This window comes from Drosophila mojavensis, unplaced genomic scaffold (genome assembly GCF_018153725.1).
Source record: "Drosophila mojavensis isolate 15081-1352.22 unplaced genomic scaffold, ASM1815372v1 contig_74, whole genome shotgun sequence".
Lineage (NCBI taxonomy): Eukaryota > Metazoa > Arthropoda > Insecta > Diptera > Drosophilidae > Drosophila > Drosophila mojavensis.
Window position 1 is genome coordinate 14,274,164 of NW_025318899.1, and position 26,735 is coordinate 14,300,898.

General features: G+C 41.0%; 6 protein-coding genes and 3 non-coding genes across 12 annotated transcripts; 3 read left to right on the forward strand and 6 right to left on the reverse strand.

Moving 5' to 3' along the window:
- Window positions 1-321: 321 nt before the first annotated feature.
- On the reverse strand, window positions 322-2,935 carry LOC122756696 (putative phospholipase B-like lamina ancestor). Its single transcript, XM_044009589.1, has 3 exons — window positions 2,542-2,935; window positions 2,362-2,478; window positions 322-2,285 (listed from the first exon to the last, which is right to left on the reverse strand). Exons 1-3 carry the CDS (start codon window positions 2,799-2,801, stop codon window positions 665-667), a joined length of 1,998 nt encoding a protein of 665 aa, XP_043865524.1. The 5' UTR covers window positions 2,802-2,935; the 3' UTR covers window positions 322-664.
- A 271-nt stretch (window positions 2,936-3,206) lies between these two features.
- On the reverse strand, window positions 3,207-14,272 carry LOC6582447. 4 transcript variants are annotated; one of them, XR_006357509.1, is made up of 3 exons: window positions 13,567-14,272; window positions 4,615-4,672; window positions 3,207-3,351 (listed from the first exon to the last, which is right to left on the reverse strand). It is a non-coding gene; the product is annotated as an uncharacterized LOC6582447 (transcript). The 4 variants fall into 4 exon arrangements; XR_006357511.1 differs by lacking the exon at window positions 13,567-14,272 and adding an exon at window positions 11,979-11,997; XR_006357510.1 differs by lacking the exon at window positions 13,567-14,272 and adding an exon at window positions 9,470-9,752.
- A 1,292-nt stretch (window positions 14,273-15,564) lies between these two features.
- Trnav-uac lies at window positions 15,565-15,637 on the forward strand. The gene has a single exon. It is a non-coding gene; the product is annotated as a tRNA-Val (tRNA).
- Window positions 15,638-15,887: 250 nt separating this feature from the next.
- On the reverse strand, window positions 15,888-15,960 carry Trnav-uac. Its single transcript has one exon. It is a non-coding gene; the product is annotated as a tRNA-Val (tRNA).
- Window positions 15,961-16,089: 129 nt separating this feature from the next.
- On the reverse strand, window positions 16,090-18,661 carry LOC6582451 (kinesin-like protein KIF3A). The gene has a single exon (XM_002008116.4). It carries the CDS (start codon window positions 18,498-18,500, stop codon window positions 16,455-16,457), a length of 2,046 nt encoding a protein of 681 aa, XP_002008152.1. The 5' UTR covers window positions 18,501-18,661; the 3' UTR covers window positions 16,090-16,454.
- A 445-nt stretch (window positions 18,662-19,106) lies between these two features.
- On the forward strand, window positions 19,107-21,161 carry LOC6582452 (cytochrome c1, heme protein, mitochondrial). Its single transcript, XM_002008117.4, has 6 exons — window positions 19,107-19,288; window positions 19,592-19,639; window positions 19,785-19,933; window positions 19,998-20,130; window positions 20,186-20,479; window positions 20,544-21,161. Exons 1-6 carry the CDS (start codon window positions 19,217-19,219, stop codon window positions 20,769-20,771), a joined length of 924 nt encoding a protein of 307 aa, XP_002008153.1. The 5' UTR covers window positions 19,107-19,216; the 3' UTR covers window positions 20,772-21,161.
- Window positions 21,162-21,541: 380 nt separating this feature from the next.
- On the reverse strand, window positions 21,542-25,044 carry LOC6582453 (ubiquitin-conjugating enzyme E2 variant 2). The gene is made up of 4 exons (XM_002008118.4): window positions 24,940-25,044; window positions 23,798-23,940; window positions 22,864-22,989; window positions 21,542-22,796 (listed from the first exon to the last, which is right to left on the reverse strand). Exons 1-4 carry the CDS (start codon window positions 24,965-24,967, stop codon window positions 22,656-22,658), a joined length of 438 nt encoding a protein of 145 aa, XP_002008154.1. The 5' UTR covers window positions 24,968-25,044; the 3' UTR covers window positions 21,542-22,655.
- Window positions 25,045-25,130: 86 nt separating this feature from the next.
- On the forward strand, window positions 25,131-26,038 carry LOC6582454 (probable Golgi SNAP receptor complex member 2). The gene is made up of 2 exons (XM_002008119.4): window positions 25,131-25,402; window positions 25,460-26,038. Exons 1-2 carry the CDS (start codon window positions 25,266-25,268, stop codon window positions 25,971-25,973), a joined length of 651 nt encoding a protein of 216 aa, XP_002008155.1. The 5' UTR covers window positions 25,131-25,265; the 3' UTR covers window positions 25,974-26,038.
- Window positions 26,003-26,706, reverse strand: LOC6582455 (probable prefoldin subunit 4). Its single transcript, XM_002008120.4, has 2 exons — window positions 26,547-26,706; window positions 26,003-26,432 (listed from the first exon to the last, which is right to left on the reverse strand). Exons 1-2 carry the CDS (start codon window positions 26,589-26,591, stop codon window positions 26,067-26,069), a joined length of 411 nt encoding a protein of 136 aa, XP_002008156.1. The 5' UTR covers window positions 26,592-26,706; the 3' UTR covers window positions 26,003-26,066.
- Between the last annotated feature and the right edge of the window lie 29 nt (window positions 26,707-26,735).

Below are 26,735 nucleotides of genomic sequence, written 5' to 3' on the forward strand. Positions count from 1 at the left end.
TTTATAAAACATCCAATTTAAAATATATGCCAATCAGAATTCCACTGATTAAACGGCATATCACACATATATAAATATAAAATAATATCAATTTATATTATATACCCAAGACGCCTGCTCTAATCTCATTTAAATTCAACAGTCCATTCAAATCACATGCAATCCACAAAGTCCAGGCTCCACACTCAGCCAGTTTCACTGTTCTATTGCTAACGCTAGATGGCGCTGCTCATCATGGTTCTGGTCTTCACTAAAGCAAGCCAAACTGAAATTTCGATTGATTTCGAAATTTGGTTTCCCAAAATTAAATGAATACACATGTTTTGTTTTGTTGTTGGCAATTTCGCTTCAGTTTATATGTATAAAAGTGACTACTATTAGCTAAAATTTGAGACTATAGGCGTTACAATATTTGAAAATAATTAAACAAATATCAACTGGAAGACAATAATTGACATTGATATGTTACGTGGGCACAACTACAATTTACGACTATGGACGCAACACAGAATTAGAGGATGATTTAATAGCTAGGAACACACAGGGGACGATTCTAAGATTACATAATTAGGTACAATTATTGCTTCGCAGTTGGGGTCGCTCGTGAAATTCGATTGGGAATACGTTCTATTGCTATTTGTTTGATTAATTCAGCTTTGGCAGGCTACCACGCCCACTTGGGCGACACCTTGTCAAAGTTCCACTCGTCGGGATGGCCCTCATGATTGTTGCCATCGTCCACGCCGCTCATCTCCGACCATTTGAACGGGCCGCTGCCAATCCTTCGCATCGCAATGGCCCTCATATCGTTCCGCACCGGCCGCCGCTCCGTGATCAGCTCCAGCTCCGCCAGAGCCGCCGCATCGTCTATGGTCACACTGAGACGCTCGTCGCCCATGGCAGCGGGCGCTGCCTGATCCGCCCGCTCCGCCTGATCAGCCGTCACCTGGACGTGGGGCTCCTCCAGCGAACGGGCGTGCGCATGCTGCAGCCTCAGGAAAATGGGCCCGGCAAAGGCGTGATAGTCGCTCATGCCGAGCCGCGCATTGTAGGAGAAGAGCTTGAGGTCTATGTTGCCATAGGCAATGGACTCATCTCCCAGCAGATCGCCGCGAAAGCCGTGATTGCGCAAATACTTATCGACCGCCTCCAGATTGGTCAGCTCGGCGTCTTCAGCGGCCGTCATTGTGTGATCCTCACTGTGGTTCTCGCGCGAGCCGCCGCTGGCCTTCAGGATCTCATCGAAGTAGGGCACGCCGTTGGCCAGCCAGGTGGAGTTGCCGGCCAGCAGGAAGTGCTCCGTGACATCCTTGCTGTACATCAGGCCCGGCAGCTGTTCCGCTATCCAGACCATATTCTTCAGCTGATCGTGGCGCTCGCTGATGGCGGCATTGTCCTTCTCATTCACGGCCACCGGCGCATCGTCGTGCTTCTCGTCCGCGTCCAGCGCATGGTACAGGTTGTCCTGGGTGCCCAGCTTGTTCAGGTCGACGGTGATCCATTGCTTGGCGCCCGTTATCGGATGCCGGGACATGGCACGCGCCCAGGTGCGTCGGTTCTGGGCAATGCGATTGGCGGCCATGACGCGCGCCACAAGCGGCACCATGTTCTCCACGTCCACTGTCTGCCACATGGTCAGGTTCTCGTTCTTGATGCCAACGCCGCCCACAATGGACTGCACCTGCCGTCCCTTGACCACATAGAAGTCATCCGTGGAGCCCACGATGCCCGGGTAGCCAGTGAATGTGATGTCCACCCCGGGCACCGTATTGCTGCGCGTGTCGGGCGAGAAGTGATAGTGGAACTTGTAGCGCTTCTGGATGCGCAGCATGGACGAATAGCTACCCGCCGTGCTGTGGCCGAACAGCAGCTGCAGCATCTGCGGCGACTCCTCCTGGCGCAGCAGCTTCGTCAGCATCGATGCGCTGGGCAGGAAGAAATTCTTGCTGCCCGCCTCCACGGTGCCATTGCCACTGGCCAGCACATAGTTCTCGTAGTAGATCTTCAGATCCTGGATATCAGCTGCAGCATTCATCAGCAGAAAGTCGGACAACGGAATCTCCTCCTCCAGGTCGGAGCGTGCACGTGTGGCTCCACGTATATAGCCCGTCTCCATGCCCTCCAGCTGATTGAGCACCAAATGCACCTGATGCCAGTAATGATCGTGCTCGGCCTTGGTCGCCGCCTGCTGCTTCAGATGCTCGTAGTTGCGGGTCACCAGGTTGCGCAGCCACTCGCAGAACTTTTCCGAGCTCTCATCGCGTTCACAAGACGACGAGATTGTGCTGAGAGAGAGAGAGAGAGAGAGAGAGGAGGCATTGAGCAGCTGTAGGCATATGATGTGGTGGCTGTCACACTTACTTGGTCCACTGATTGTAGATGTTCTTCCAGGTCAGCGAGCCCTCCAGTATGCCAGCAGCATAGGCCTGCACCCAATCCGGGTAACTGCGCTGCGTTTCCACCTCGATTTGTGCCCAACTGCAGGAGATGCATATCATTTAGCCAAAGTGTACCCGACTGAGAGTGTAGATCAAAACTTACCCATTCTCATAGACAGAGTCCTTGTAGCATATCCTAGCCACACCCTTGGGTATGTTAACCAGGTCGTTTTGCTGCTTCCAGTTCTCGATTTGAAAGCCCACCTTCTTCGTCCAGAAGGCGGTGGCACAGTAGGTCCCGTCGTACTCGGGCCGATCCATATAGCCGACAAAGAAGGCGCCGATCACCAGCAAGCCGGCGCCGATCAGTATATACGTCCCTATACGCGTCTTCTGCCATGATGCACCGACAACTTTCAGCATTGTGCCGTCCGTCTTGAAGCCGCTTTCAAATCACTACTCCAGAATATATATGTATGTATAGATGTATATGGTCTATGCAGACTTATTCCTGGTCAACTCTACTCTCTGGGCGAATCTGTCTGTGTGGAGTTCACTCGGCTCGGCAATAGTTGAGATCGGCGCGTGCCGCGTAGGAGTGGCCCAGTTTGATGGCAATCACTTGGCCAATAGCGCCAGGATGCGAGTCCTGTCTCCTGCTGCAGCTCCTGCTGCTGCTGCTGCTGCTGTTCTTCACGGTGGCCGCGCTGTCAAGCGAATCGGCCTTTTGGTTCATCGGGGTTGTCGCTGCTCTTGGGCAGTGGCTCAAACGGTGATTAATCGAAAAGTGAATACTTCCCAAAAACGAATGCTAATGCCTGATGTGTGTGCGTGTGTGCGTGTGTTACAGGTGGTTGCTTATGTATGTGGTTGCTATTGCCTTCTCGCTGCTATGTCCAGTAGCAGCAGATGCGGTTTATGTATCTATTGAGCGTCCAAACTATTTCAATTTACTGAAGTTCAAAGTTTATCCCTAGCAAAATAGATGCGAAAAGGAAATATTAAGTCAATTTAATTGATGCCATTTATAAAAGAGATCTAGCCCATATAAGCTCATATGAAAGGCATTTCTCTATGACGTCGGCGCGTGTATTTAAATGAAAAGAACGCCCATTATTATTCGCTCACTCTAAATATTTATACAATGCGCATTTGCTGCTCAATAATAATAAACAATTCGCTTTTATTTCCATTCAGTTTGTAATACGTCTCAATTCGATTTTTTGGCTCGAATCGCTAACTGTAATTCATATTCAGTCAAGAGATGCCCATCAAAATACCTCAATTTGTCCAACCGAATCTGAACTTTGGCAACATTTCCTATTTCTCTCTTGGATAAACATTTTAGTAGTTGAATTTATTTATATATATTGTATATATTTGTTTTATGATCCGAGTGGATCTTGATGTGGCTAAGTTTTATGGCACTCACAGCTCGATAAACATTCACCCACCTGTTCCAGCTGGACGTATACTTAATTATCTAAAGCACATGATATCATAAATAATAGCTTAATGCATAGAGAAAGAAGTCCAGCTCAAGAATTGCAAAAGTATTTGCCTCACTTTCAATAATATCAAGGCCTTGTAAAGGCAAACTATAATCGTTTGTAATTAGAATTTTGAATCGAATCGAAAGCAACTTGTGCAACTGTTTAACAAAGATAAACAAATTGCGCATACGCCCCATTGCTCGTTCTATTTTCGACAGTTTGGGAATTGTCGGGCACGTAGAATTAGTTGATATGAAAATCATGTAAGCAAATTAATTCACACGTCTTTGTAGCTATTTTCCCTCTACATATATTGAGTGTTTATACGAAGATTTTCCTTTTTTTTGTCAGCTTTGAAATGCCAAATATTTTGCAGAACTAAGCAACAATCAATCAGGAATTCAAACGAAATCGAAGCTCTATTAATAAAATGAAAATATTTGGGTTTTCTAGTATATCATCAAAAGGGAAATATATATAGTGTATATATAGCAATAAATATAGCAATGAATGTGTATTTGTATTTTAGTTCTTAGTGCTTAGTTCTTAGTTCTCATTTCCTAATTTTAGGCTCTTAGTTCTTCCCTTTTAAATCTAGTTATCAAATATATTTAAAGCTCTCGGTTTTTAGCTCTGATATCTTAGTTCTTTATAGTTCATAATTTTTAGTGTTTCTACCTCAGCTCTCAGTTCTTACTTCTTAATGCTTAGTCCTTACTTCTTAATGCTTAGTTTTTGCTTACCTTTTTTGTTTCCCGGGTCCAGGAAGCTTAAATATCCCAAGTCAACCCATTTGAAGTACTGCAAAGAGAAAGACAAATAAAAATAAAGTTAATCAAATAAATCTCATGTTTAGTCTAGTCTGAGTAAATCTTAAGCGGCTGCGCCTCTAGACATGTAAATCAATAGATCATCATTTTTATACCCTGAACCCATTGAAAATGGGAAATCAGGGTATAATGGTTTTGTGAAAAAGTATGTAACGGGTAGAAGGAGGCGTGGCAGACCCCACAAAGTATATATATTCTTGATCAGCGCGACGAGCTGAGTCGATATAGCCCTGTCCGTCTGTCCGTCCGTCCGTCCGTCCGTCCGTCCGTCCGTCCGTCCGTCCGTCCGTCCGTCCGTCCGTCCGTCCGTATGAGTGCGTCGATCTCAGAAGTTATAAGAGCTAGAGAGCTGAAATTTGGCATGCATACTCGTGAGTACCATACGCAGTACGAGTTTGCTTTATTTTTTCGATAAATCGTCCGATAACTTTTTTATCGAGAATAATCGAAAAATTGATTTTGTTTTTTCAGCCTAATTTGAACATTTTTAGACCTGGAGTCTTCAAATTTGGGTTGTATATAAAGTTAATGGATATAAAGATTTTGTAATTAACAGATTTTGGATACCACGCCCCCTTCGCCCCCAATTTGTAAAAAACGCATTTCAAGTACTAGAGACTTGTGCTTTGGAATGTACACACGTATTCACCATATAATTACGCTCTGAAAGTTTCATTAAGATCTTATGTCTACAAAAGAAATTATTCAACAAATAAATTCTCATAATATTGCCCACACTGCAGCGCAGCCCAAGCGCAGTCGCTGCTTACTGCGCAGTTAGCAGAGCGCAGGCTTATGCGTGCGTGTGGATGCATGTGTATGTGTGTGTGCATAAAAGTGCAGATTGATTAGAATATCAGCTTAGAGGGTTCAGGGTATCTCCTAGTCGAGCAGTCTCGACTAGAGCCTTCTTACTTGTTGAGTTTGTTTTCTCATTCCAATCCACAGAGCCAGCTTTCTGGACGCCCAGACTTTGTTTATGCAAAACGCTTATGAAAACGTTGCGCACGCGCACAAGTTCAACGAATTGTGCATATTTATTTATTTGTTTATTGAGATGAAATATGAGTCGCGGCCAGTTGATTGGTGGTCCCCGGCAGCTAAGTGAGCTCGGCAACTTGGCGACATTTGAATTGGAGCACAGGCCACTTGAATTGATGTCTTGTGATGTTAAAGCTCAATTGGCTTGAATGGCAACGAATCAAACCAGCAGCTGCTGCCTGTTGAGGGTCTATCGACTGCTAGACAAATTCACCTGCCTGAGCTAAGAGTTGGTAATCGCAGCGAAAGTAATCAGTAAACAGTTGCAATATATTATATTACTTCGACTATAAATAAAGTGGAATGGGGTTTACAACAGAATCTAAAATTGTTTTCTTAACGACTTGAACTAAATTGAGCTCTTTAACTGCTTTTGCATATGATTAATTGCATTCACTATGTCAAGTGCTGGGCAGTCCCCATTTAAATTAATTGCCTGTTTGCACTTTACTTCGCTGAGCCTGTCACAAAATTGATCAGCTGACCAGTTATTAAAATATATGTATATATATTCAAATATTTATGAACGAGTTATGGCTTACTGGATCTTGGCAATTCATTTCGCTTGCAGTCATTACGAACGATGATTACTGAACACATTTAAAATATTTATAACTGCTTTTTTATGCGACTTTCCCTGAATCACACTGTGGACTGTAGTTCGCACCGATTGTTTGCTTTTTGCATTTAGCCGATATGAAATTCATTTCATTTTCGCTTCACTTGTGAAAATAAACAAGTGAAAAGCAGCTGCAGCCAGTGGAAAACCGTGCCGGTCCGATAAAGTTGTTTCTGAATGCTGTCTATATACATCAATGTTTCGAATACCCTGGCTAAAATGAGTGTATGGGGTAAAGTGAGCTATAGATATCTCTATATGATCATTCATTTCAGTTTTGTAATATCGATAAATATCTACTTGTTTGAGGATCGTTCAAGATTCAATTTAAAATATATATTAACCATAATTAGCATCAGCTGCTGCCCAGTCATTACCTAGTCAGGCATACCCGCCAAGCAGGCTTTTAATTGTTTTTATATATTTCTCTGACCAAATTGATTTGCATTGTAAACGAAAGATAAAGTGAACAGCGTCAAGGCCAGAAGAATCTGTCAATCATGCAGTTGCTCACGCGCTGCCAATTGCACGTTGAACTAGACAAAGTTCTAGCCAAGTATAAACCCTCCAATGACGTCAATGGCATGTGAGCTAAGGTAGCCTTCTAATGTCTATAAGCTTAGCCAAATGTTTGACGTCTATTTTGCGTATTTTTTCCAAGAAAGCTAACTGAAGTTAATTAAGTTTTATTATCGTTATCATCTCTTGTTTGTGCAGCACACAAAGTTGCTCTTGTTTTTTTTTTTTCCCCTTTATTGTATAATTTTTGCTTAGATGTGAACAGCCTACATGGCTGATTTATAGAGTTCAATGTGCGCAATGCAGCAACCAGATATTATGTGGATATTATCTAGGTATATATAGATATAGATACTATCATGTAATATGCCTTGGCAACCGCAGCACATTTTCATTCTTTCCAGCCCAATCAATCATTTAAGTCGACTGTAAATAATTGACTTAGTCGATAGCAAAGTACTCCAAATATGTCCAGATAGAAGCTACGCTATTTCCTGAACTGAAACTGAAATTCTATATGCATACATATTGAAACATTGATAAGATTACATACACATGCTGTGCAAATATTTAGATATGCTCTTGTCAGTCTAGACAGTCTTGAATCAACTGACAGTGGCGAACATTCCATGCGGGTCGATTTAATAAATGTTTACCTAGAACTTTCCTCACATAAGCAATATCAATGTCTATGATTTATGGGCCTATTCAAAATGTTGAGCTTTTGTGCTAACTGTACCTATTAGTAGAGCAGTCAAATAATTCACTGTTATGCTAAATGGTTCTATCCACAAATCAAGTTCGATATGCTCGCCTTTTCATAAACAATAATAGCAATAAATTAATTACGTATACAGATCTGAAACAAAGGAAAACATATATGAAAATAATCATAAAATTTTTCAAATTTTCCTACCAATAAAAATCATGTACCAACAAATAACTTTTAACTAATTACGGTACTTAAAAAAAAAGCAAAGAGCAGCCCACTTATTTAGCTATGTAAATAAAAGCAAATGTATTCAAATTGTTCAATGGGCAAAGCATTTCAAGGCAGTTCATGTATCCAAAACGTGATAGGAACCTCAGGCAGACAGCAGATCATCTGCTAACGCGTCTCATAAATAATTCAACATCGGCCACTCACTTAGCAACAGCTCCAACTCCCAGAGTATTTGAGGCAACCTGTCGCTGATGTGGGAACCTCAATCTATGCTGAATGTAAAGAGCTAAGCGAGCATAAATATGCAAACCCATGCAAAATATTGTAATCCAGACATCGCTTCATATCGGTCAATCAATTACGCTCGGCCACTCGATCCAATGCAATGGGGGGAAAAGTCCGCTGAGCTGAGCCGCTGCCACGCGCCGTCCGTTGATAAACTCAACGAAATTGTAAACTTACAGCAGACAGCTAAGCCAGCTAAAAAAGGAATAACGAGTAGGTTTAAGTGAACGACTAGGTAGATACCCTGCCAGTGCATTGCAATGCATTGGAGGAAAGTGTGAAAATATAGAGACGGAGTGCTTCTTATTTTGATAGAACTAAAGTGAATCAATTTATATATCTTGTTGATCTAGATCTTGAAACGATCCATATATATACTCAAATGAGTAAAATTTAATAACGATTTTAGTTGGTTTCATAGAAATCGAAGGAATTATGTATATATAATATATGTATAAAGCTTTAAGGCATAGTAAACCTCGAGAAAAGAAAGAAAGAGAATCGAAAAGGCAAGCCAGCAAGTAAAAAGAAGAAGCACAGAGCTCTCCTTACCCATAACTTATTAATCCTAATAAATAATAAATATACCTAATGACACCAGGTACATCTCCTATTTGCCTGCTACAAACCTATGATCATTAAAGCATACCCTATTTTAGACATACTCAGCAGACCTAGGGTATCAGAAGTGTAATCAGAAACTGCTACTGCAAATACAATTTGAGCGAGAATTGCAACGACAACTGATTACTGTCTCAGCTTATATCAGACTAGTCGACATTATTGTTAAGAAAAAAGTCCAGACGTCGCGACGACTGCTGTGTTGACACACGTGGCAAAACCGTTATTCAACACTGGCAATATCACTGAGCTCCCAGCCATTTGGCAAGCATTTGCAGATCGCATGCGCTGACAGCTTTAGTCGCGTGATTAACAAGTTATACTCTATACGTATGCGGTGTGATTGAAGCACGCAATTAACAGATCTCGACTGAGATACGATTGATGATGAAATGCTAATCAGCTTGTCTATAAGCAAAAGGTTCATCAAAGAACAATCGACTTTGACTTTTTTGAAGGCATTTTGATGAACGAAAGATTTTTTATATAGATAAAATTATATAGCAATTTTAATTCATAAATATTCAATAGTTCCATTGAAATATACCATTTAAATTATTTTCTTTGTCTAGTCAAAGCTGTTTCGGCTAATAATATTTCTATAAATTTTTCACTAGAAATATGGAAAAAATATTAGATTATAGATTTCCTTCTGCAGCTGTTTTCAGTGCTTAGTCAATAATAACATTTCTGAAAAACCCAGCAAAATTCCTCCAGATGAGTCGTCGTAGTTCATTTACCTTTATCAGATACACTCAGCTGCTGTACACACACCAACAAATATTTATCAATTATGATTTATGTAAAAATATATTTTTTAAATTTTATTCTTGGTTATTCCAACACGTAAATAGATCAGCTCGCAAGAACCGGAAAGATCCGCCTATGTCAAAAGATTATATATATTGCATGTAATCTCGCTTCTTCTAAGATAATTACGACGTCAATGCGCAAGAAAATTTTTGTGAAAACGAATTTTCGCGCGATCTCAACCGATTGCCTTGACGCTCCCACCAAAACTGACAGCGTTCGAAATTTTTTGGCGAGCGAAACGAGCGGAAAATCCGACAAACGATTTGAATTGAAATTGTGCAGAGCAACGTTGTTCTATTGAACTTGGCCGCTTCTGTCTTCGACCCTCGAGCGAGTGATCCATCCCGTACAGCCGTCAGGTGGTGCGCCATAGCCAACGTTTGAGCACGTGGCAGGTGTAGCTATCTCCAGCTATGAGCTAATGCACTCTTGACATATCTTCAAAGCGCATTAATATGACGAGCTATGCATTTATCAATGGCGACTTGCACCGAGGCTAACCAGCGCACGTGACCATCTGCCAACTGTCGAGAATTCGCATTTTTATGCCACAGCGCATTTTTAATGGAGCATTCAGCTAAATACCCTGTACAGCAGAAGCAAGCAAAAGTATATTAGCTGAGAGCAGTCATTATGTTTAATTAATAGTAGGAAATGGGGGATCAATCTAGAAATTTTGGAATCTTAAGATCTTTGGGAAATGGAAGATAAGTTATAGATGATCTGCAGACCTAATACTCATAAAATTTGGTTTGATCAATACTTATTGAAGAGGCTATAAGGCAGCTAACAAGTAGCTGTTATCTGTTCTATAATTTCATTAAATTTTGGCTATGACTAAAGCCAAGTTTTAGCTATTGAAATGGAATCTAGATCATAATGCAGATCATACTATGAACATCCCTGTAAGTCATTCTTAAATTACACATATACGAGCTCTGCCATAACAACACAAATTTAGCTTCAACTAATTAATACTTAACCAGTTTTGGTAGCACATTTTTTCACTGCTCAAAAACGAACTAAATTATATCATTATAATATTAAAAATACAATTTAATTGAGTTAACAATTTAAGCTATATTTAAATATCAGTTTGAGTCTACAATTTGCAACCGGTTCGCCATGAAGACGCTAACAAATCTATCTAAACGTTAGGGCATATGGCTAAAAGCAGTTGCCTCAACCCGTAATAGAACAGTCAAAGCTGTTAATGATGATTTTTAGTGAATCGTTTGCGTTTCGCATTTCCATTAGGTTTCATTATGCACAGCGTCATTTAGCATCAGCTCCTCAATTGACTTTGAATTGAATCGAGTCTGGAGCGTTCCGCATAGCTGGAAATTGGCATTCAGTTGAATGCGCAATTAAAGTATAGGAAAATTATTTGTTACGTATTTGTTTTCCCAGCAAAACTTTCTACCATCTACAATAAATTGTCTTTGACATTTTTGTTGGGGTCAATCATGAGACCTTTTAATTGACGTGAAATTTTCTCTTGAGGGCCTGAATGGCTGACTCTCTGTCTGGCTGCCAGCTTCAATAAACAACTAATTAGAGGCGGCTTGTTGATGAATTCTCCAGGCATTTACATAACTCTAAATGAATTGTATGCAACAATGAATGATCATATGATATGTGTATATATACTATAAATTATTGTATGATATATCCACTTAATGGCTCTATATCAGAGTCTTAACAGCTAAATTGGCAGCTCTAACCCTTAAGCTCTGTTCTCGACTCTTAAGTGAGTCTCAACTGCAGTTCATCTCATGCTGAGGGACAAGAACCTCAAGGATTTTGACCTCATTTCTTGTCTGCGTATTTGTAAGACACAATAGCTGCCCCCAATGATCACGCTGTCTGCCGTTGTCCGTCCGTCGGTTTGTCTCTCCGTCTGCGCTCGTCTGCCTGTGTCTGCTTAAGCCGCCTGGCAAGTTCTTTGAAAAGACCTGCCTGAGTGCGCATGTGATAGAAGCTGTTGTCATGCCACTGACTCTCTCTCTCCCCCACAACCTCGCTCGGTCTTGTTGTCGTTCTCTTTCTCACTCTAGTTCGCTCTTGTTGTCTACCCCTGTCTCTCTCCTTGCCCTGCTATTCCTGGCTTTGGCTCACGGCTTGCCTTTGTAGTAGTTCTTTATAATTGTCTTTTATTTATTTTTCCTTGATCACAGACAATTCTACAACAACAACAACAGCATCTTGAGGTATACGTCTCTTAAGAACTGTAGTTAACCGTCTTGAACCCTCTGTTGCCAGGCAGCCTTAGGTATCCATGCAGACTTGTTCGTATTCGAGGTAATTTGAGACTTATTTGCGATTTATTGTCGGGTCTTTCGCTTTATATTCTAGGTCATTGCCTTTGACTTTTACTTTTGCTGTATACCAATAATCTTTTACCAATATCTTTTAAGTAATATTCAGTTGCTTTACCCAAACTTAAGATTTGCCATAATGAAACACTTCTATAATTTTCACAGCTTGATACTCGATCTATACTTCGCAGCTTCGTTGTGGAATCTCAACTAAATTTACATCTTCTGAGATTTTGTTTTTCCGTCAAGCAGGTGCTCTGTAAGAATCTTATCTACTCAAAGCATCACTTATCTACTCAAACAGCATCATCAGCAGCAACAACAACAACAGCAACAGGAGTAGCAAACAGCTGTCTGCGTAAATACTTCATTTATTTTTGGATGCTTTTGAGGAGCTGCCGCTTTGTAAAAATATTTGCAATGATAAGCGCCGCGCTGCTTCGCCCTGCACTGAGATCTGTCTCGCTATCTGTCGCTCTGTCACGCTCGCTCATGTGACCCTATTCACCTGTCTCAGTCTGCTAACACGTTAAATAACGCCTGAAGGTCTATCGATGACACATATTCATTGTGCATTTGCTCATTTTTATCATACTTCCGACTGCGAATTCCAATTCAAATTGGATTCAAACACACGGCAATTAGGCCTTCAGCTAATTGCACTTGACTCAGTTCGAGTTGCCGTGTTGGCCTATCAGTGTAGACTAAAATTAGCAAACAAATAATATAGATAATCGAAATAGCTTTGCCGATCGGCAGAGATAAGCTAGGAGGCTTGCAACGTAGAGCTGTAGAAAATAGTGGAATGTTCTCAACAGATATATAGATAAAGCTGAGCGTAATGAAGTTCTGAGTTCTAAAGAATGTTATAAATTAATGGAACAAGAGCTCTACATGTGGTCTTTTGAGTAAGATGAAAAAAACTAGATGAGTTCCCGATGAGCCTTAAATGAGCTCCAGATAATGTCTAGATTATCTTTTGACTAACTCTAGATTATATTTAGATTACCGCCACCTTTCTGATCTGTTAATAAGCTCTACATGAGATCAAAATAATTTATAGAGGACATATATTTTTATATAACAGCATTACTTAATGCTTAGACGAGCCCTTACAAAACAGATTCGCCTCGTCTGTTATTTGCATTAAAAGCCTCCCAATCTAAAATCTCCTAGTTTTTCCAATCCGCCGTTATCTCAACATTGTCAATTCATTTCATTAGACTAGAAAAACAGTAGAAAATCCCATTGAGCTCGAGCTACAGGTCACACTCGTCGAGCAACCCCCAAAACTGTTTAGTCATGTCTGCTGTTGTGCGTTAGTAGAAAGTGAAAACCCTTGATCTGTAATCTCATCCCGTTGAATATGCGCATTTGCATTCCCCGTCGGACAAAAACGTTTAAGAATACACAACGAAAATTAATATATATATATATATAAACTGAATTAAACAGAACAAATAGAAGTGCGAATTATTTATGAAAATATTGACCTGATTCCAGATAGCCTAGTTATATACATAGTAATGGAATGAGTCGGCAGTTACCCACGTTTCCTACTCGTCAGGTTAGCAATATTTGTTTAAGTGCACGAGCGCGCGTGTTGACAAGCCCCTGAAACACTTTGAGAACGTATACTAAGTTGCTTCTAGATACTACCCATAGTTATGTCAGCAGCTGATCGAAATATGCTATGATCTACTCACCGGAAAATTTGATTGGTTGCTGAGTCACGCAAAGTCTGCGCTGTTAATTGTTTGGTATTTGTTGACTAATGGTATTTATGTGAATTGTATTTAGTCTATTTTTCGATTTTCTACGATCTGACACCTTTATAGATATAGTTTTAACACGAAACAGCGATATAGTCACACAACGAGCTCGTGTTAATTAACCATGAAGGGCTACATTGGAACCGCACTGGGTGATTTTGTTTCTTGCTTTTCACTTTCAACTCCCTTAACAAATTTTCCGCAACGCTTGTGGAAATGATTTGTACTATAGTATATTTAAAGAAAGTGTGTAAAGACTTTTGATAGTTGTGAAAAAATCCGATTGTTGCTATGTGAGGCAACTAGCTAATTATAAGCTCTGCACTGTGTTTGTATGTATTGCACATAAAATATATAAGTATGTATCACCCGTATGTATTTGTAGAGCAAGAGAACGTGGCGTTTCTCTTTTATTTATATTTTCTTTTTATCAACTCTGTAGCTCTTAAGACTGCAACACTTTTGGTTTAATGCATTAACTTTTAGTTAAACAAGAATTGCACATCAATGTGAAATCGACAGACAATGAACACGATTTACAGTTTACGAATAATAAAAGAAAGACTACGATATATTTGCCTTGGACGACAATATCACGTCCGACGATCACCTTTAACGAATATCAACTGAGTACTGAGCAACTGAGTCCGGCACAGCGCCAACCGAGCCCAACCAAAGCAAATCAACCACCAGATCTCTCAAACGAATCCAACAAAAGTGTTGCATATCTCACTGGCACGGCGAGAGCCGATCCGCTCAATTACACTCGACTACATGACTGAAGTTTGATTTTTGCAGACGGAAAAGTTAACAAAAATATCAGAAAACATATAGAATTACAAAATAAATCTTATGTATATCAATAGTATAATAAAGTACTTCACTTTATTTATTCTTACATTGCATCCAGAGCATTTAATGTATATATTTTGTCTTTTATTTCATTATTTTAATAATTATATTTTTTTTTTTAATGTAAGATTTAATGCACAATGAATCTCGCTTTATTCAAATATTTATATATCCGTTTTCAATTCGTTATATGCCTTACTTATGCTGTGCAGTGTAATAGCACTCTTGCCACGCTCCATTTGCTTCCCACTGAGCAACGCATTCGTCGCTCCAGCCCTGTACCGCTATAGAGAAATAAGAGAGAGAGCAGAGAGTCATTGGACGATCATTGACATAGCAACAGAGAGCTGCTCTCCCAGTCTTACAATTTCACAGTTTCCAATCAATTGAGTGTGTATGATGAACTGTTAATCGTGACGTCACGTCACAAACTGATAACACACTGGACACTGACTGAAACAGAGCTAGTGAGAGGGAATAAATTGAGTGGAACATACGGCCATATGGATACGCCCCCTTTGATTTTGACAGCAGCAAATACAAATTATATTTCCCCCAAACCCCGACATGTGCAAATAAAGCGCGCCACGATAATTGGCTTTGGGAAGTACAAAAGATAAAGTTGGTTTGTAATTTATAATACCATATAATGTCGGAAAAGTACAGTTGGATGTTATCAGCTAGGCGCAGGTAGCAGCGCGTTCATTTACCTGCATTGCGAAACACAGACAGCTACGATGAGCCATTCATTACAAAAATAGCATCAAGATTCATGAAGTTATATCAACGGAAGTTGTATAACCGTAGCACAGTATATAATCACTTATCAAAGCTATCTCTTTATACTTTTCTCCCCTGTGTTTTATAAATAAAAGATAATTACATGTGGAAATTATGACAGTGAGCCCGCCATAAATTAAGTTTTGTAATTGTTTGTTTGTTTTTTTTTTTTTTTTTTTTTTTTGTAAATTTAATTGTGTGCAAACTTCCTTAATATACATTTTGAAAATAATCCCTTGAAAATAAACAAAAACTCGTTCCAGAATCTGAAATTATCAAATAAGCAAACGTTTTGCAACTGGTTCCATAGTGTAGCGGTTATCACGTCTGCTTTACACGCAGAAGGTCTCCGGTTCGATCCCGGATGGAACCATGTGGGTTTTTTTTTTTAAATTTTCATTCTTTTTTTTTTCTATTGTAATTTATAAAAGAAATTCCAATAGTTTTTTTAAATATTCAGAAAATATATTAATAGATACAAATATAATAAAAAGTTGTTTAATTGAATTATATACTAAATTAAATAGTTGCTTATTCATTTTTTTTGCTTTCTGTTAGAAAGCTTCTAACAATGGCTATGCTTTTAAAAATGTTCAATTAAAAAAATAAAAAAAAAAACAACATGGTTCCATCCGGGATCGAACCGGAGACCTTCTGCGTGTAAAGCAGACGTGATAACCGCTACACTATGGAACCAGTTAATGTGCGTCGAGCCAAATTTCAGTTTTCTTCCACAATTCGAAAAGAACGAAAACCACAGCACACTTTTCAGCACGTCCAGACTTTTTATTTATTCCAAACGCAGAAGTACATTTATTAATAAAATACTTGAGTACTAAATCAATTTATTTAAAAAGCCAAAAGCACACTTTTTATCTTATGCCATCTGTGACTATTTAAAAATTTATTGCTAAGTGAGATACAATAAATTAAAATTACATACAAATTAAACATATTGCACCGTTGTTCAACCTAAAATATATGAATAGTAACTACTGCAGACACCTATAATGAAATAAATTAACAATAAATTATATAATACAGTTGAGAGCAGATAATCGCTGAGCAATGAACTTCAAAGCATAAAAAAGCAAAAGCAGAAACAAAAGAAACCAAAATTGTGCACGAAATCCGAACAGATAATGGACACGCGGGAGCTGGTCCTGCATCTGGACTAGAGACTGATGGCTTCAATAGCGACGCGCCGTTGTGGGACGCGGCACACCCGAGGTGCGTGGACGTGCCGACTTGGTGCCCATAGAATTGGATACACCTTCCGTATTATAGCTGAGATAGACGTGAGAGAGATCAACATATTCGGGCTCCTTGCCGCTGTTCTTGTGTTCGATGTGCTTGCGCATGTTGTTCCCAGTGTAAGCGACGCACTTGAGCTGCCACTCGCCAATGTCTTCGTTCCAGTGCGTATACTGATTTATCATGGACTGGTACTCCTTGGGCACATACGAGTTGAGCACCAGCTCACAAAGCGCCAACTCCCGAGAAAGGCTACGTATGTTCTCATAGATTCCTTCCTTCTCGCGCTGATGCTCCTGCTGCTGATCAGCCAGCTCCGACTTAACGCCCATCAGCATTTGCATGACCCGATGGATCTTCTTGGTGATCCCAGTGCTGGCATCCTGCAGCGTGGAGTAGCGCTCCTCGATGTCAATGCGCTCGGTGGCCTTCTGCTCAAGTGTTTGCCGTAATGCTTGCTCAGATTTCTCGCGCTCCTCCAGTTCCGCAATGGACTGCTCCAGCAGCTTCTCTTGAGTTTGCGCTTTCTCTAGCAGATTCTCGCCACCCACCAGAATTTTGCCTTCCAGCGAGACGAGCTTGTTACGCAACAGCTCCTGCTCCGTCTTGGCATGCTCGATTTCACGCAAATGCTGGCTCTTGCGCATGGCCAGCTCTTCCTTCTCCTTGTCGGACTTTTCGCGCTTCTTTCGTATCTTCTTGCCAGTGGGACTGGTTGCAGCTGAAGCCGCAGACTCCAGTTCAATCTCTAAAGGCGCCTCAAGCTCATCGTCACAGGTGTCCTCCTCGTCCTCGCCCTCGCCACTGGGCAGCAGTTCCTCCTCGAAATTACCCTCCTCTAGCTGCTTGCGCAGTCGTGCAATTTCCTCCTGGAAGTGCCGCAGCAACGCATCCTTCGGCTCCTCATTGATGTGCATGCGATTCTGTATGTTCTTAGCTCGACTAGCATAGCGAAGCGTGGAAATTGTTTCCACATAATTGCAATCCGCTGGGCTAATCGTGGCGCACATCACTGTCTTCGAGTTGCCTCCAAGTGAGTCCTGGAGCAGCCGAGTCAACTTCGAGTTGCGATAGGGAATGTGTGTACTCTTGCCATCGACCAAAGCGCTGATCACATTGCCCAGCACCGAGAGCGACAGATTGATCTTGGTGGCCTCCTTCAGCCGTTGGCCACTCGCCTGCGTCTTTGACTGACGCTCGGAGCCAGCCAAATCCACCAGTTGCAACTTGCCCATTCGAACATGCTGCATGCCTCCTTCGACCAGTTCGCTGCTCTCCACGGTGATGGAGAAGATGGCGTGCGAGCGCGAAGACTCCTGATTCATTTTTGTCGCGCCAACAGCGCGATTCTTGTTGCCCAGCCGCATAATGTTCTCCAGATCATCCGCATTGTGCACCACATAACCGCTGAGATCTTTGACGAAGACGCCAATGTCCGGACGCTCTTTAACTTCGAGGCTCTTGCTCACATCTTTGCCGAGCAGATCGCGCACCTCCTCATTGTAGATCTCCATGTAGCTGACGCGCACCAGAAACTTTTGATTATCTTGAGCCTTGGCAATGTGCCCAAAGATGTGGGCGAATGCATTCGGAATGATTCCCTTGGTCTGTGGCGAATCCGGATTACCGGACATGGTGTATGTCTTTCCAGTGCCCGTCTGCCCATAAGCCAAGATGGTGCCATTGTAGCCCTCCAGCACCTTGTCGACAATCGGACGAGCCGTATCCACATACAAATCCAGCTGATTAGAGTTACCATCGAAGACATTGTCAAAGTAATATGTCTTCGGTGGCTCGTTGGCTGTGGCGTTCGGCTTGATAACGGTTATTGCACGATTGATATTATCCACCTGGATGGCGCTCACCGCACCCGAGGCGAGCTCATTCTTGTCCATCGGCCTGGATCGAACAACAACGCGAACATTTTCGATTTCGTCATCGAGCTGCTGCGACGTAGTCGCCGTTGGCTGCTCTTGCGGCATTTTTTACACTTTTGCTTAACGGCTAACAACAATTCAAAATGTTCTGCTAAATACTCGCTTATGGGAAATCAATGAAAAGCGTTTTTCTTCACATTTGTTTATGCACCGTTGCTATGAGTCGTCTGCTAATAATAATTGCAAAATGTAGACAGTGTGGCCGCAGTTTGTGAGGCTGTGTGTGGAGTTGCGGGGGCGTTCAACCTGTTATAGTAAATGAGGAGTAAATTCTGTTAAACGTAATTCATGTTAGCAGGGTAATCATGTATGTTAAATATCTTAAATGTTTCTTAGGGCAAATGTTCCTTATGTTAATACTAGTGGTTGTTGTCATGTGACGAGCAGCCAGTACAGTTTCTGTTAAATATCAACGAATATACTTTAGGTCAAAGGTACGCTATGTTAACCGTGGAGCAGCTACTGTTAAGAGATGAGCAATAACAGAGTTATCAATAGGTAAATCCCACAAATTGTGTGTTAGCTACAGATTTACTTATGTTAAATGTGGAGCAAAGCTGTAACCTGCGTGGGTGCATACACGGAGGAGCACATTTTTACCTGAAGAGGAGTAATTTCTGTTAAATTCAACGACTGAGCAGCAGCGAGTAAACATCTGCCAGCGAGAAGCGAGCGACTCCGTGCCAGTGGAATAGATAGATTCGCGCTGCCCTTTAAGTTTCCTTACACGACCAGACGCATAAAATTGAACTCCGGCCAGAATGGCAGCGACATTGCGAAGATTCAATGGCTTGAGATTGCTAAAATCTACGCCAGCTTTGAATCTGCAACAGGTAAAACACTCGGCCACCCGCCCATCCAATAAGCATCACGAAAGAAAATTTTCCGTAACGCGCTAAACAATCTATCCAGCTCACTATCATTACAACATTAATTTTGCATCCAATGTCTATATCAAAGTGTATGGTATTGATTGGCCCAAAAACTGTGCATCATCTGTGATGACTTAACTATTGTTACCTCTATTGAGACGGTAGATTACACTCGACCCACAATTATGTAACTCCGTGCAAAAACCCATACGTGCAGTTTTTTGCAGAGCTGTTAAATCTAATCAATACTCTCTTTTTTCACAGGCCAAGAACCTGTCCTCCGCTTCAAGCTGGGCAAGCAACAACAAAAAGGTAATCACAAGTCACCAAATGGACACTGAGCATTTCATAATACCCGAACGGACCTAACCTCAAATTTGCGCTTACTTATTTTTTTCATTTCAACCAACGATCAACGCTCGACGCTCGATGTTTGTTGTGTGCGTGTCGCGAACAGCTGATCGGTGCCATCGGCGCTGTTACCGGCGGCGTTGGTGCTCTGTTGTTTGCTCTGGAGCAATCGGTGGAGGCTTCTGGCACTGAAGTGCACGCACCCGCTCAGCCCTGGTCCCATAGGGGTCTGTTCTCCTCGCTGGATCACCAGAGGTGCGTAATTCAAATATAGCTAAAGTGTAAGTGCATAGATCAATTGATTGGTTACGATCTGCAGCATTCGTCGCGGCTATGAGGTGTACAAGCAGGTGTGCTCTGCTTGCCACTCGATGCAATATATTGCCTACCGCAATCTGGTTGGCGTCAGCCATACCGAAGAACAGGCCAAGGCCGAGGCAGAGCAGATCACGGTGAGAATTCATTACTTTTCGACAGAAATTTGTATTTACGTCTGAATTGATCCAGGTGAGAGACGGTCCCGATGATACCGGCAACTACTTTGACCGTCCCGGCAAGCTGTCGGACTACTTCCCATCGCCGTATCCCAATGAGGAAGCGGCCCGTGCTGCCAACAACGGTGCTTATCCACCAGATTTGAGCTACATCGTTTCGGCGCGCAAGGGTGGCGAGGATTACATCTTTTCGCTACTGACTGGCTACCATGATGCGCCAGCTGGCGTCGTGCTACGCGAGGGTCAGTACTTCAATCCGTACTTCCCTGGCGGTGCCATATCCATGGCCCAGGTCTTGTACAATGAGGTGAGCACAGATCTAACCAACGTGGTTTCAATTCGATTAATAATTTGAATTATTTGCCGAACAGGTAATTGAGTATGAGGATGGCACACCACCAACACAAAGTCAATTGGCCAAGGATGTGGCCACGTTCCTCAAGTGGACATCGGAGCCGGAGCATGATGAGCGCAAGCAGCTGCTGATTAAGGTGATTGGCATTCTTGGCTTCCTGACTGCCATCTCGTATTACATTAAGCGGCACAAGTGGTCCGCGCTCAAGTCCCGAAAGATCGTCTTTGTGCCCAAGGAGAAGTAGAGAATTGTTTGAATTTGATTTGGCGTGAAGAACTGCAGTGTTAATGCGACTTTATCGACTAATAAAAAATAAATCAAGTTTAAGCATAAACCCAAAAAAATATGTCCGTTCACACACACACACACACACAGAAAACACAAACACAAAGTTCAATTAAAGAAATTATAGTAACAGCTAACAATAAAAAAAAAACATGCCAGAACAGAGTAAACAAATACCAAAATTCCTAGAATAACGAATGGATGAAGATCAAAGGACATCAAAGATAATGCGGGAAGTTCAACGAAAGCAAAGAGCCTAGACAAAATGAATCATGGAAACTATTACATGTATTGTGTATAAATCTTAAATTCAAATTATGTATTTAAATAAACAATTGAAAACATAAAACCCGAATGTGATTTAGTTTTAGTTTGCTGAGAAATTGCTATTACTTATGGAACAGGTCTGTAAGAGTAGATTAACGAAGTGAAAACGTGATCTATTTTATATAGAGATCTGCTGTAAATATATATATATAGATCTCTTCGATCAACTGTTCAATAATATGTACATAAGTAAAGAATATACTCAGGTGGATCAGTCGAGATTGGTTTTAGAATTTTGAAGATCTAAACATATATTGCTTGTATACAAATTTCGAATTGAATGTTCAACCTATTACGACTGATGCGCACTTCAAATGCGTTTTGGCTTTTCTTTTTTTTTTTATTGGATTATTAATTGTTTTATTTAGAAGCTTAAATTAAAATATTATTTTAATCATTTTCTTTTTCATCGTTCTGCCCGTTCGACTTCTTCATCAGTTTAGTGTGTATGGATGTGTGTGTGTGTGTTTATTTGTTTGTTTTAAAAGTTTGTATTTAATATATTTACCGCAATGTTTCGAGGATATAAATCGTGTCTCACGTCCCATTTGAAGAAGGAAAACTAATTAAATTATTATAATCGCCTCGGTTCGGTTCATTATTTTTTTTTTTTTTTGCTTTTGTTTTTGTTTTTACTACAAAAAATTCGCTTAAATTTGTATATATATATATATAATTAATAAATTTTTTAGTTATGCAAAACAATAATTACGTTTCGTCTTCTTCGATGCAACGAAAACAGAACTCGCTGAATTTCTTTATCTTATACGGATTTGCTTTTTAACTTTTTTTTTATAATTTTTTTTTTTTTTTTTTTTTTTTTTTGTAAATTGCTTGATTAAAATTATAAATGTCTCCTTTTTTCTTTAGCAAGGGTGTAGGTGTGTGTGTTTGTTGTTTTTCCTTTCTTAATCATTCTTTTACATTGAGTTGTTTTATTTCTTAGTTAAGAATGGGTTTTGTAACCAAACATGATGACATTCGTACGACGATCGATGACGGAAGGGATGACGACCATTTATTATATAATAGTGACGTTTGCTCTGGCTGTTCTTCTCCTGCTTCTTCTTGTTGCAGTTGCTGTTGTTTACACTTATAGTATAGATATTTTGCTTTAGTTCTTGCTGCTGCTGAACACACACACACATTCAAGAAGTACAACAGACAACAAAAACAATAATGCAGCTACTTGGCTCCGCCTCTCTAACGGCCGCCCCCTCTTTCTCTCTCTCTCTCTCTATCTCTCTCCCGTCTCTCTTTCACATTACACACAACTCTGTAGAGGATCGAGGCGACTTACCAATGGCCGGCACGCGCCTCTTAACACTCATGCACAATCAGCCGAGTGTAGCTGTTGCTGTTGTTGTTGCTGTTTCTGTTGCAGTGGCAGTTGTGTGTAATGCTGTTGTGGTTGTTGATGCTGCTGCAGTTTGTTGTTGTTGTTGTTGCTGTTGTGGTTGTAGGTTGTTGTTGTTGTTGCTGTTGCTGTTGATTTTGTTTTTATCGTTGTTGCCAACTAAAAACAGCTACCTTCTGGCGGTTGTGCCAACTTCAAGTTCTCTTTCATGGTCATAATCCTACGTATTTCCTGAAGCATCGTTTTAATGGTATACTCCCGACTCCACCTGGACAACATGGGCACTGATCTATGATCAACCTGTTACACAGAACACATTTGGTTTAGATTATCAATATATAAGCGTAGTGATCGATGCTCCACTTACCACACCATTATTCTGATTAATGCAATTTATATTAACTTTTGTTAAAAACCTGAGCGTTGGTGGCTCATCCGGATAACGTTCGCCGCACTCGATCTTTAGTGAATACATTCGATTCTCGAATGGTGTCTAGAAGAGAAAAAGACAAAGTCATGCGAATCAGTGAATATGTATTAGAAATATGCATTTAATGACTAGCGATTATACACAATGCACGTCTGTATCTCCCTTCACTCCTACCATCAACTAGCAATTATTACCCGGACAGGCTCTCATGCTCTATCGATGAGTCAGCGTGTGCTGCCACTGCAACATTTCGTGATTCATACCAGACTCAGTGCCTATTTAAATAGCTTAAATATTTCTAAAAGAATTTCAAATTTCTTGTTGTCGCCCAAAATGATTCGTTGCATAGAGCTTATCTCTTAATTTTTGTTATCAACTGTTCTAATAGGATGTTTTAATCTATTTTATATAACACAAATGAAATGAGGCTATAAGTCTGGTTACATTTTGGCTTGATAAGTTTTTTGGCTTTTCTTAATTTACATCTTAAGCTAATTTCAATTGAATTTTGATTACAATCTCTTTTTCTTTTTTGTCCCCTAACTCTTACATATTAATATATGGTTAGAGTAAAGTGCCTTTATTAGTTTTTGACTTATTTGGGAATCGTATTAATCTTCAAAAACATGTTTCCAGCCAGTTCGCATGTTGGTTAATCAAATTTAATGGCCATTTGCATATTTTTCACACGGACATAATTTGAGTTTACGCAATCGATTATATCTAACATCACCAATATCTATATCTATACAATATCTTTCATAACAATAATCTCGACCGATAAGAAACCCATTCGTTACGCAGTCTATTTATACGTGACGTAGATGAATGTGATGACGCTTGCATTCATCAGTTAGTTGGGTACACTTACTCTAGGGGGGCCGATAATCATGCCAATCCAATAGGTAAGTGTCATATCATCATCGTTTTCCAGACCCCATGATATGGTGCCATCGCCTACACCCTTCTGGCCCTGATCCAGCTCCTCCAGTAAGCGGAAATTTCGTGGCACCACTGAAAATCAACAAAATTTAGGCAACTATAAATTTCCATTTAACTTTGCATGGGCCGAAGGTTGTAATTAAGGCATAAATCGTGTATTTAGCGCGAGGGGGTCATGTGTTTCTTAGTAGACGTTCTCTTCGCGCTCTTCTTTTGCTCAAAACTCATATTGTTGTTGTTGCTGTCGCTGCTATTGTTGTTATTGGCCAGTGTGTCTTGCGTTGTTCTTCCTTTGCTTTGCACTCATTTTCGTAAGTAGAATAAAAAATTAAATACGAATACCGGACGGACGTAGGGTGTGGTATTGGTTGGTTAGTTGCTTGGTTGCCTGGTTAGCTCCAACAGTCCACTGCGCTCCCCCGACTCATGTCCATTTGCACACACGACATAATTTGCAGGCAAGCGCTAAAGATATTATGCGCAATATGCGAAATTTGCAGCCACACTCTTAGACGCAGCAGGCTAACTAATTTAATTAGAAATTAAAGAAGCACTTTGGTTAACAGCAAAGGCAACGAGCATAAAACCAAGTGGCTGAGCAAACGAGCAAAAAAAACACACACATACAACAATTGAAAAGGGACACATCGAACGGCAAAGGGGGTGTGCGTGTATGTGTGTGTGGGGTGCGGGCCCCACCGAAATTGTCAAGTCACGAAGAAAAATTGCTGCATAGCGACGGCAACTGCAATTGGAACTTGCTGAGAGACAAACGCAATAGACAATGGTTCGTTTGCTTATTTTCCAATATGAATTTAATGTGAGCTCGCGTTTTATCGGACTTTTTTGCCTTTTGCTTTCTTTTCATTTTCACATAGAGCGGGGCAGTGGAAGCGCTGCGGCAGCGGCCCGTCATCGTTCAATAAAGAGACGTTTTGCGCACTCGTTTTACGCCGAACTTTCGCACTTTTTCATGGCAAAATACTGCCAACATCTTGGCTGTACTCGCGGGCACGTGTTTTTCAATCAATTTCGTTGCCAAATTGTTAATTTTACAAATAAAATTCTTACCAACGCCGGTACTAGATGTATGCGCCATTGTGGTTTATCCTAGAGTGTGTGTGTGTTTTGGCTTATTTTAGCGTATTCTTTGATCGCACACTTAGGTATGGTTTTAATTAGCACATTTTCTTAGAAAAGCGTTGCCACACATATAGACGGCAGGTGACACGAAATGTCGATTACCGATAGGCTAGTACGATAACAACGCACTTAACCAATTGGACTATATGCAACGCGTCAGCTTTTTGAAACGAATCAATTTTTACGTGTTAATTTCTCAGATAATTCAGTAATTAGAGGTCTATCTAGACGACTACCCTGCTGCCTACCAGACAATGGAAACACTGTACCACCAAACAAATAACACGGTCAAGGAAATTGAGCAATGCTTTCAGCGACTTGGCCAAATCACACCACAAGAAGCGCTTGACGTGGAGAATGCAATACAAGTTAAAATTACCCAAGCTAACTCGTGAGTCACCTTTGTGCGTATCCCTAACAGCTGATTAAATATGTTAAATTTTTATAGCAACTGCGACCGGCTTGATGTGTTGCTTTTCAAGGTGCCGCCCTCACAGCGACAGAGCTCAAAGCTGCGGATAGATCAGCTTAAATATGATTTGAGGCATTTGCAAACATCACTGCAGCACGCGCGGGATCGTCGCCAGCGTCGGCTTCAGGAAATAAGTGAGCGGGAGCAGCTGCTTAACCATAGATTTGCTGCAAACAGCACGGCTCCATCGGAGACGTGCCTCCAACTGGATTACGAGTTGCAACATCACACACAGATGGGCAACGCCCATCGGGGTGTGGACGACATGATTGCATCTGGCAGTGGCATACTGGAAAGTCTTATATCACAGCGAATGACGCTAAGCGGTGCCCATAAACGTATACAGGCTATTGGCAGCACACTGGGATTATCAAATCACACAATGAAGTTGATCGAGCGGAGGTTGGTGGAGGATCGGCGTATCTTTCTAGGTGGCATGGTGGTTACATTGCTGATAATTGGACTGATAATATATTATTTAGTGCTGTAGTCAAACGAATGAATATATCATGATCGGAATTTAAATTAAATTTAGTATATATATTTGATTGAAAATGTTTCACTTGTTATCCTTTGCTTAGTCCTAGTTTTCCAGGGAGATGTTGCTGCCGAAACGTTGGTAGAGATGTGCTTTGAGCTCATCCATCTCTGCCTTGATGACCTTTGCCTTGGCCTCAATGCTGGCAATTTCTTTAATGGCTTCTTCTTTCGTCTCAGCGAGCAGTTGTTGTGTTTTGTTCAGTTTGTGCGAGAGAAATACTTCGCCAATCAGAATGGGAATATCTTCATCCTCATCGAATAGCTCAATTTCTTCCAATGCCTCTTCCACGCATTTGAGATCGTTCTTCTTCATCTCCAGCTCCATTTTCAAGTTATCCATGCGCACATTGTGCTTGGCAAAGCGATTGATACGCTGTTGATCCTCGAAGGAAATATGCACATCGTCGTGCTATATATAAAACAGAAACAAATGCGATTAGTCAACGCCTCGAATGTGCTCAGCAGGTAAGAGAGCAAAGTGAGGTTACTCTGGTATGCCGACAGCTGCCAATCGTATACTTACATTTTGAAACACCTTGCTTGTGCTGCTAGCTACTTTAGCGGCCATTTCGATTCAATTTTATAAGGTTTTCTTTAATAAATTAATGTTTTTATAAACAGTTGGCGTTTGCAACTTGGATTGTTGTTCGAGCTGAAAAGTAGCCTGGTATTGTGGTGGCCTGTCGACAACTGTTTTAGTTTTATCGAAATG

Excerpts from the sequence above, each read along its gene's own strand:
- LOC6582455 (XM_002008120.4), bottom strand. The coding sequence starts at position 26,591 with ATGGCCGCTAAAGTAGCTAGCAGCACAAGCAAGGTGTTTCAAAAT. Across the intron at positions 26,433-26,546 it reads CAAGCAAGGTGTTTCAAAAT|CACGACGATGTGCATATTTC; the intron begins GTAAGTATACGA and ends TTTTATATATAG.
- LOC6582454 (XM_002008119.4), top strand. The coding sequence starts at position 25,266 with ATGGAAACACTGTACCACCAAACAAATAACACGGTCAAGGAAATTGAG. Across the intron at positions 25,403-25,459 it reads AAAATTACCCAAGCTAACTC|CAACTGCGACCGGCTTGATG; the intron begins GTGAGTCACCTT and ends AAATTTTTATAG.
- LOC6582453 (XM_002008118.4), bottom strand. The coding sequence starts at position 24,967 with ATGGCGCATACATCTAGTACCGGCGTTG. Across the intron at positions 23,941-24,939 it reads TACATCTAGTACCGGCGTTG|TGGTGCCACGAAATTTCCGC; the intron begins GTAAGAATTTTA and ends GTTGATTTTCAG. Across the intron at positions 22,990-23,797 it reads TGATTATCGGCCCCCCTAGA|ACACCATTCGAGAATCGAAT; the intron begins GTAAGTGTACCC and ends TTTCTCTTCTAG.
- LOC6582452 (XM_002008117.4), top strand. The coding sequence starts at position 19,217 with ATGGCAGCGACATTGCGAAGATTCAATGGCTTGAGATTGCTAAAATCT. Across the intron at positions 19,289-19,591 it reads CAGCTTTGAATCTGCAACAG|GCCAAGAACCTGTCCTCCGC; the intron begins GTAAAACACTCG and ends CTTTTTTCACAG. Across the intron at positions 19,640-19,784 it reads GGGCAAGCAACAACAAAAAG|CTGATCGGTGCCATCGGCGC; the intron begins GTAATCACAAGT and ends TGTCGCGAACAG.
- LOC6582451 (XM_002008116.4), bottom strand. The coding sequence starts at position 18,500 with ATGCCGCAAGAGCAGCCAACGGCGACTACGTCGCAGCAGCTCGATGAC.
- LOC122756696 (XM_044009589.1), bottom strand. The coding sequence starts at position 2,801 with ATGCTGAAAGTTGTCGGTGCATCATGGCAGAAGACGCGTATAGGGACG. Across the intron at positions 2,479-2,541 it reads GACTCTGTCTATGAGAATGG|TTGGGCACAAATCGAGGTGG; the intron begins GTAAGTTTTGAT and ends CATCTCCTGCAG. Across the intron at positions 2,286-2,361 it reads ATCTACAATCAGTGGACCAA|CACAATCTCGTCGTCTTGTG; the intron begins GTAAGTGTGACA and ends TCTCTCTCTCAG.